This window comes from Nansenia antarctica (genome assembly GCF_963989245.1).
Source record: "Nansenia antarctica genome assembly, chromosome: 1".
In the NCBI taxonomy this organism is placed as follows: Eukaryota; Metazoa; Chordata; class Actinopteri; order Argentiniformes; family Microstomatidae; genus Nansenia; species Nansenia antarctica.
Genome location: NC_137674.1, coordinates 33,430,328 through 33,440,327, shown reverse-complemented (window position 1 = coordinate 33,440,327; position 10,000 = coordinate 33,430,328). Strand labels below are relative to the sequence as shown.

General features: G+C 48.8%; 1 protein-coding gene across 1 annotated transcript in view; it reads left to right on the top strand.

The window, feature by feature from the left end:
* Positions 1–224, top strand: part of LOC308175852 (G patch domain-containing protein 2-like) — a gene marked incomplete at both ends in the record, with an annotated part of 27,491 nt that extends 27,267 nt beyond the window's left edge. Inside the window, one exon of the mRNA XM_080550408.1 lies at positions 112–224. Coding sequence (XP_080406534.1) covers positions 112–224 — 113 coding nt within the window. The remainder of the gene's footprint in view (positions 1–111) is intronic.
* Between the last annotated feature and the right edge of the window lie 9,776 nt (positions 225–10,000).

Sequence of the window (10,000 nt, the reverse complement as noted above, 5' to 3'; positions counted from 1 at the left end):
TAGGGAGGACCTGGGGGGAGAAGAGGCCGGGGGGGGGTCCAGGCACGACACCCCACACACAACCACCTCCTCCACCTCCTCCTCCTCCACCTCCTCCTCCACCTCTCTGAGCCTGGAGTCTGCAGGCCCCCGCCCCCCCCCCCACCGCCTCAGACAAGCAGGACTTCATCAAGCCTGGGACGTTATTTAGCCTCCAGAGAGAGGAGGAGGAGGAGGAGGCCTGAGGAGGAGGAGGAGGAGGAGGCCTGAGGAAGAGTCTTCCACGTTCTTCATCACCAAGCTGGAGAGACACTCCCATGAGGACAGAAGGAGGCCTATAGGACAGAAATGTGTTAGAGAGGGAGAGAGGGAGAGAGAGAGAGAGGGAGGCTTGAACTTCTCCTGCTGAGAAGACTTTCTGAGAAGAACAAGAAAAAAAACTAACAACTATGGACCATAAAATTCTTACTCTCTGAATCCGTCTCGTGCGGCTGGATCAAGTCTTTCCACCACCACAGTGTTTAACGGATGAAAAATGTTAATGCAATCAATGCTTGTTAATCACTCCCTCTGTATCCAGCCAGCCAGCCAGCCAGCCAGCCAGCCAGCCAGCCTGCCGTTTTCCTCAACGAGGACGTCAGTTTGAAGAGCCTCCTCGTCTGTGGCTCAACACACAGCAGCAGGAAGCACCAGGCAGCTCCATCCTGTCCTCCACACACGTCTCCTCCAGGCCACCTGCCCTCATCCAGACCCAACAATTATGTCCTCTTTGAGTCGGCCCAGCATTTGTCAGCAGGGACACTAGAAATCATGGCCGGTTGGGGAGGGGGGGTTGAGTGGGTAGGGTTCCGCTAGAAGCGGGGAGAGTGGGGAGGAGGGGGGCGACCAACAGGTTTGCGGTACGGCAGGTGACAGACAGACAGAAAGAAAGAAAGAAAGAAAGAAAGAAAGAAAGAAAGAAAGATAGAAAGAAAGCTCCGCTACCTCAGGCTGCTGCTTGGTTTATGGAGGCGACCACCGATAGCGAGGCTCACCGATAGCGAGGCTTTTCTTTGTTGTTGTTGTTGTTGTTGTTGTTGTTTTTCTTCTTGTCGACTGGGCTATTGTTGAGTTGAGCGAGTGATTCAGTGTGTTGAGCAGGCGAGAGGGAAGAGGAGGAAGAGGAGGAGGAGGAGGAAGGGGGGGGTAGAGGGAGGAGAGAAGAGGAGGAGGGGGTAGAGGAGGGTGGTGGTGGTGGGGGGTTGAGGATAGGAGTGGAGGGTAATTACCAGTAATCTCCACCATGTTTGAAGTGGCACATAGAGAGCGCGGGTGGTGGCTCTCGCTGTGGAGCTGTGCTGTGCCCTCCCTCCCTGCCCTCCCTCCCTCCCTGCCCTCCCTGCCTGCCTGCCCACCCTGGCACCCCCCTGCAGCAGATAAACGGGCAATACCATTGGCGCAGAATGATCGGCATGGTGGCATACAGCACACTCACCATAATGAATGGCAGAGAGAGAGAGAGGGAGAGAGGGAGAGAGGGAGAGGGAGAGAGAGAGAGAGAGAGAGAGAGAGAGAGAGAGAGAGAGAGAGAGAGAGAGAGAGAGAGAGAGAGAGAGAGAGAGAGAGAGAGAGATAGAGATAGAGAGCTCTCTGTATGGATCAGACAGAGAACATCCGTGTGGACCAAACATTTGCATTATGCATTAAACGAAAATATGTACATTTAAAAGTTTTAACTGTCTATACAGTAGATAGGAATCAAGTGAGAGATTGATTTACGAGTGCTATGATGTAGCTAATACTCTAGTACAAAACAAGGTAGCCCGCACTCACTTTTCGTTGCTCCAATTTTTTATTTATCAAGCAGCAAGTAAAAAAGACGTTTCGACCGTGAGGTCTTCTTCAGTATAACAGGAAACAGAAAACAATGTCTTTTTTATACAAATGTGACATTGACAATCATTAGCCCCACCTGGTGTGTTGGAGCACGTATCAGTGTAGACATGATTTAGAACAAGATTCACAAAAAGTTACATGATTACATAGTATTGTTTTTTTCTTCTTTTTCTTTTTTATATAAACATACAAAATTTAGAAAATACACCTCTCCAAGGAAATCAGATCCTAACTTGATTTCGACCTTCATGTTGACTCCAAGACGCTAATACTCTAGTACCATGTAGAGCAGGGGTGCCCAATACGTCGATCGCGACCGGTCGATCGCAAAGGTAGTATGGGTAGATCGCATGGCATTGAATAAAACCCAAAAGGGAAAAAAATAAATAAAAATAAATAAATAATAAAGTTCACCTATCATCCATCCTCACTATGGCTTTTGCCACTTGATTGACGTACAGGTAAGCCAGTCTGAGATCTGATCTTTTCACCTAACACAGGTTCACCACGCATGCGCAGTCAACAGCGCCAACTACAAAATACCGGCGAGACTAATTAACTAGTTAGCCTTCCAATTTCTACTATTTACTATATAATACTAAAGAAGGGGTATACAAATGAGTGGGGAAGCTGGACCAAGTAAGAAACCAATAACGTACAACTTCCATCCAGAATGGGAGGAGGACTTTTTTACACGATGTGATATTGGAAGTGCGTCTGTCTGATCTGCAGATCTACGATGGCTATTTCAAAGAAGGGAAATGTGGCAAAAGAGTGAAAACGTACGGCTGTAACGATAGCTTCTTATCGCGTCAGTCACGTTCTTGTTAAACACAAGAAGTCATTAAAAGACGGCGAAATTGTGAAAAAAGCGTTTCTCGAGGCTGCAGATTGCCTTTTCGATGACAGATCCACAGTGGCTGATGACACCTTGCAACCAGCTCTTACAGCTCTGACTATTAGAAACTAGCTGCCTCCTCCCAGTGCCAGGTCTCCCACTAAGGTAGAGAAATGCATTTATTTCCTCCTTTCAAACTAGGGAACTACCTGTTTTGTATCTGGTTTACTTTTCTGGATCAGTAGTTGGCTATGGTACTGCAGACTGGCTGTCAGTGTGTGAGTGAGAGAAAGTGAGTGTGTGTGTGTGTGTGTGTGTGTGTGTGTGTGTGTCTGTGTGTGTGTGTGTGTGTGTGTGCGTGTGTGCGTGTGTGTGTGTGTTTGTAGTACGTGCGTGTACGTTTGCGATGTTGAAACTAGACTGGTAGATCTTGGCAGACTGGCTACTTGAAAAGTAGATCTTGGTTCAAAAAAGTGTGGGCACCCCTGATGTAGAGCTTCCACAGAGAACGCCTGAATGAATTTCTGCATCCTGATCTGAAATACGGTACGATCATCTACGATCGCGTTTAATTGTGCCTAGTAAATACAGCACGTCTCTGTTCTTAAAGACATTCAAGACCAACCGTATTTGGTAAAGAACACTAACCAAGAACGGGCAGATTACATTAAAGTGTGGAATAGTGGTGGGTTTTATAAGTTAAGGGTGTGAGTTATAGATGGGCCCAGAAGGCTTTATGTGATCATGTCGGGCGCTGGATGACATTTATAAATGCTGTGTGTGCACGCTCATCTGAATGGATGCCTCTCGCAAGACATCCTGCCACAGGAATCAGTCAAACTGTGGGCGGCACACACACACACACACACACACACACACACACACACACACACACACACACACACACACACACACACACACACCTAGCAGTACTCAGTACCTGAGCAGTCCATAGGGAGACCACTCTCTCACTCACTCACTCTCACTCTCTCACTCACTCACTCTCTCTCTCTCACTCTCACTCACTGACTCACTCATTCTCTCACTCTCTCTCACTCACTCACTCTCTCACTCACTCTCACTCTCTCACTCACTCACTCACTCTCTCATGCTCTCTCTCTCACTCTCACTCACTCGCTCACTCACTCACTCTCTCTCTCACTCACTCACTCACTCTCTCCCTCACTCTCTCACTCACTCACTCTCTCATGCTCTCTCTCACTCACTCACTCTCTCACTCCCTCACTCACTCACTCACTCTCTTACTCACTCACTCTCTCACGCACTCTCTCTCTCACTCACTCTCTCTCACTCACTCACCCTCTCACTCTCACTTTCTCACTCTCTCTCTCACTCACTCTCTCACTCACTCATGTCTCCAATGGATACCATTAGGATCTAGTATAGATATAGATATAGATATAGTAAGAGCCTGATCATAGGAGGATATTGGGAGTCAGCCTCTGTCCTGGTGCTGTTGACAAGCGTACAGCGTGTCATTCCCTTCCTGTAGAGGCCCCTGTCCCCTCTGCCTTATCTGTCAAGTCTAGCTTCTGGTGCCAAGGAATTGACAGATGAGGAATGAATTTCCAGATCAAGTTTCGTCAATCGCGCGTGTGGGGGGGGGGGCGTAGCTGTAGCTGTATTTGCCTCCGTAGTAATTAGCGGTCACCATGGTGATTTCTCCGCCATCCATAATAGGCTCCAAAATTAATTTCCAATGGGCCAGGAAGTGGAACTAGAGGAGAGAGAGAGAGAGGGAGGGAGAGAGAGAGGGAGAGAGAGAAAGAGAGAGAGAAAGAGAGAGAGGGAGAGAAGGACAGAGAGAGAGAGAGAGAGGGAGAGAGAAGGATAGACAGAGAGAGAGAGAGGGAGAGAGAGAGAGAGGGTGACGTGGACCCCCGTCAATTGCCCTGTTACAGTTAAGGAATCCAGCAGGCTGGTACCACTCATATTTCATCCTGGGTAAAGATTACCTGTCAAGTCCACGGGAGATGTATTGATCTGTTTTCCTTTTTCCGGCAGCAATCACCTGACAAAGGCACCTAGGAGGCGAGTGAATGAGTGATGCCCCGGCCCTCTCCCTTCGGCGGGGGGCTTCCAATGTCCACTGCCGGTATGAGGGGGGGGGGCGGGGGGGGTGTGTGTGTGACAGAGAGGAGAGGAGAAGAGGAGAGAGGAGAAGAGCTAATGTAGTCATAAACTCTGCATGAGCCTCTTCTCTTTGAACAAGCAGAGCAGGCTGGCTCATCCCAGTAGGTCAGAGGTCAGCTAGGAATTTAGGCGGAGAACAAGTGTGTCGTTTAGTTTCTATGGCGTATATCGTATGCGGTGTGTGGTGGACGACGTTGCTTGGGGTCCCTGCTGACAAATGTAAAGGACGTGCATCACATCACAGTGGTGTGTGGGCCAGAGAACTGGCAGAGGGCCAGGCAGTAAGACAAACCTGTGATAGACCCTGTGTGATATTCAAATCTCTGAGGTGATTAGTAGTAGGGTAGACATGAGAAAACTCCCTGATTTCTAGTCTAGAGTTTGTCTGGGCACTCCTTTTTCTTTTTCCCAGTTGTAAACTACTAGGCCTTTTGTTTTTGGTCACAGGATCCCTCAGTGTGTCTGTCAACATGGCGGTACGAGGAGGATCAATATATTGAACATTATCCGTCCTATATTTCTTGGCAGCTTTTGAGAAAGATTGATATATTTGCCTTGTTCCACGGAACATCAGAATGATTATGCTATTCATGAACCCTGTAACATAAAAATGCAGTATTGATCTTGTTATTGCACTTACAGAAACGTTGTATACCGATACAGAAACATATGCTATGATATATTAACTAAAGGTCCATTCATTCATTGATAGATGTTTTTTTAGATTCATCGATAGAATTGTTTTAGCTAACGGTCTGTCATAACCAAGACTTCTAGACTGCTTAAGTGCTAGATGGTTTTCAGAATGCAAACGTATCATAATCATCATATATATTTTTATTTTTTTTATTTTTTTTATTACAAGACTTTAAGGATATGTCAGTCTAGGATCCAGGTTCGAAGGCAGCTATCACATTATGACATATAGCACAAATAGCATCTTATCTTGTAAGCTGTTATCTTTATACTTAATAACCGTGGAAGCATGCCTAATTGCTTTGCAAATGATCTGAAGAGGAATATCGTCTCAGAACGCCTGCACTGTGTTAGTAGATGTTAGATACATACATTACAGTATTTGTGTAGTTACTAGATACAGTATATGGTGTTTATATGCCTCACTATCTTCCTATGACCTCATGATTAATTGAATGTTTCAGTTAACATTTGGAAATGTTAAACCAATTGAAATTAGATAATGTGTTTATTATTATTATTATTATTATTATTATTATTATTATTATTATTATTATTATTCATGACTGTGTGTATTGAGTAGCCTACATGCCTTTAAGAAGGTGTGTACTCCGAAGGCTGTAACAGAGTCTGTGTTCAATAAATGCATTTTAATGTTTGTGATCTGGGATGCCCGTGAACGTTCATTTCAACCTGAGTCTTTTCACATTCACTCACTGGGTTCTGAGTTAATCTATGTATACTACTGTATGTATATACATAGAGTATATATTATTTACTCTTCAGGCTACACCTTAACTGTCCCTCCTGATACATCTACTACCCCCCGTACTGTTTCCCCAGTGTCATAATAATATATATTCTAAAACTTCTATTCCTTCTTCTAGCACGACAACTACCAATGGCCCCTGGCCTGAGCATAGATTACTCTTTCCTGCTGTGATCGGTGGATAGATGATTCACCTTCTTAGCCAAACGTATTTGTTGTAAGTCGCTTTGGACAAAGGCGTCTGTTAAATGCCCCCCAAAAACGTAGTCCTAAATGTAAACGTATATATATATATATCAGTATTTCCTAACTTGAAACACATCCACACTTTAACTTTTACCTCATAAACCTTGATATTATTTTATCCCGATCGCGATCCGTTTGTGAATGCCGACAAAACAGTATGACAATGTTCTGCTAGCAGCCGAACGGCCATTGAGCTGTGAGGCTCCTAGATTGCTGTGACAGAGGAAGAAACACTCTGCGCTCTCCAGGCTTGTGGAGCTTATCAACAGATCCCCCGGTGTTAATCTTGTTGTGCCGGGGTGCCGCTCGCTAGACGGGCAGGCAGTCACTTGGCCACGTGTTGCGAGCGGGAGCAATTCTCTCTCTCTGCTCACCAGAGGCTCCACACGGGCTACAAATCACATCCTCAGCTGTCTGAGTACCCACTGCCACCTCTCCTCCACCAGATTGATGGCCAAACGGGGGGAAAATCAATGGCTTCCCCTCGTCAGAAAGGGCCAGCTCTGTCATGTTTAGGAGTTTGATGTTCACTGCTCTCACCGTTTTTTCCCCTGCTGCTGCTGCTGCTACCACTGCTGCTGCTGTTTTCTCTCAGCTCTGGTGGAGTGGACGTAGTATTTTGAACCACACTGACAGAACTGAGTGAATTCTCACTTTTCTCTCTTATTTATCAGTTTCCGACGCCATTTTCGTCTCTCTCTCTGGTCGCTTGGTTGCCTCGACACAGGCATCAAAATCAGACTCAGAATCAGAATTGATTTTAGTACATCATGTACAGTTACACAGAGTCAAATTCTTGGGTTCGGCTTCTTTGACATTGGCATTGCAGCAGAATACAAAACCAATAATAGAATAAGCAGGATACAAAATCAACAAAATCAACAAATAGCAATAATAGCAATAGAATACGAAATCAACAATAATAGAATAAAGTTAAATAAGTAAGGTGATAATAGAAAACAAGTAGGATGAGGTAATAAGGTGATAGTAGTTGTACTATTGTACTATTGGGGTGGTGTCAGGTCGTAGGAGTTAAAGGTGGTTTAGAGGGGTGGGGGTGGGGGCAAACTGTCATGGCAGCTTTCTCTGAGGTACCCACCCCCCCCTCGACTGACTTACACACAGCAGTCAGTTTCCCTCCACTAGACCCCCTCACAACAGCTGCAGCTCACATCAGTCCATCCTAATCACCACAATGCACCACATCACAGGTCTCCTCCTCCTTCTCCTTACAGGTTCCTATGTTCACTAATGGAAAAATTCAAATACCAACCGACGCATAATTTGTATTCATAGAGATAACATTTGAACTGACTCTTTCTCTAGGTAAGGTATCTAGCCCAGGAGGACGATGGCTCAGGCTCTCCTAATGTAACCGAAGCCTTTCCCATGTGCCTCAGAGCTGAGGAGGATTAATTGTATTGTATTAATCCTGTGTGTGTGTGTGTGTGTGTGTGTGTGTGTGTGTGTGTGTGACTGGGCAATTCATTCATGCCGTGTGTGTGTGTATATCTCAGCAGATCCCAGGGCATCTGCGCTAGGTCCCATCGACCTCTCTCTCCCTCCCTGCCTCTCTCTCTCTCTCCCTCCCTGCCTCTCTCTCTCTCCCTCCCTGCCTCTCTCTCTCTCTCCCTCCCTGCCTCTCTCTCTCTCCCTCCCTGCCTCTCTCTCTCTCCCTCCCTGCCTCTCTCTCTCTCCCTCCCTGCCTCTCTCTCTCTCTCCCTCCCTGCCTCTCTCTCTCTCCCTCCCTGCCTCTCTCTCTCTCTCCCTCCCTGCCTCTCTCTCTCTCTCTCTCCCTGCCTCTTTCTCTCCCTCCCTGCCTCTCTCTCCCTCCCTCCCTGCCTCTCTCTCTCTCTCTCTCCCTGCCTTACAACAGCACCATCCCTGCCTCTCTCTCCCTCCCTGCCTATCGCTCTCCCTCCCTCCCTGCCTCTCTCTCTCCCTGCCTCCCTGCCTCTCTCTCTCCCTCCCTCCCTGCCTCTCTCTCTCCCTCCCTCCCTCCCTGCCTCTCTCTCTCTCCCCCTCCATCCCTGCCTCTCTCTCTCCCTCCCTCCCTGCCTTACAGCACCACCATCCCTTCTCATCTCTCCTGGCATCCTAATCAGAGCGTTATGAGCTCCAGTGGGTGAGGTACGCAGAAAGTTGTGTTTCCTGACAGCCAATAAAAACCTTCTAATCTCCCCCGATTCAAGTGGGCCCCCATTTTCTTTTCTTTTTTAAAAAAGGACTAACTAGCTCTATCACTCAGAACCCCCCCCCCCCTCCCCCCGCACCCCCTCCACCTCCACCTCTCCCCACCCCCCTTTCTCTTTTTCTTTAATACCCTTTTTTTATTTAATATATAGCCCATGAAAAATGAGAGACTCCCTCTTTGGTGTGTAGATATTTTGTTGCTGATGATGCGAGACGAATTTCCATCACAGCTTTGTTTCCACCGGGTGAGCGGATAATCTTTTACAGCGGTGCGGACCGGGGGAGGAAGGGGGGAGGAGGGGAGGGAGGAGGAAGGTGGGGGGCCCGCTCCCATCAATCTCCAGGGCTTATGGCCGCCGCATGGCTGCGTCACCCAACCAGAACCCCCGGTTCTCCCGCTACGCCAGCACCCAGCGGCCCGGTCAGGGTCAGGTAGGGGGGGGGGGCGCGGCGGTAAGGGGACGGAGGAGGCCACACAGGACCCATCTGGGCTCCTCTGATGGACCGGGCCCTCTGAGAGGAGACCCTCACCCCATCCCACCTCACCCCCCCCCACCCCACCTCCCGGCACCTCCACTTCTGTCCCATTACTCCTGTCATTGTTATTATGTCATTTTTCTAACAAGCCAGTCACGTCTGAGAGAGCAGTAATGTTTTCCTGCCTCCACTCCCCCCCCCCGCCCCCCCCAACCTTCCCCCCCCTACGTTGTTTTGAAGCACCACAGTCTCAGCTGCTCGCTGTGCCACCACACAGCCAATGGCGGAGAGCGTAGAGAGCGGGAAAGCGGAAAGCATCGAGTCCCCCAACACCTCCAGAGGTCTCACCCTGCCTGCCTCCTGCCCTCCTGCCACCCTGGTGGGGGGGGGGGTTGTGGGATTGTGGGGTTGAGAAGCGAAAAAGGTCCCGGCGGTTTGAGTGGTGGCATCCTGCCCAGGTTGTCCCGTCCCCCCTCCCTGCCCCGTCCCCCCTCCTCCGCCCCCCCCAGAGAGAGGCCCCTGGTGGCCCTGTGCTACATGGTGCCTGGCTGGCAGCCGTGGAGCTGCCTCACCAACCCCCCCCCCCCCCCCCGCCTCAACCACCCCATCTCCTACACTCCTCCTCTCCTCCTCCTCTCCTCCTCTCTTCCCATCCTCCTCCTCTCCTCCTCTCCTCTCCTCCTCTCCTCCTCTCCTCCTCTCCTCTCCTCCTCTCCTCCTCTCCTCCTGTCCTCCTTTCCGCCCGCCTGCCCGCCCGCCCGCTGCCTCTGATT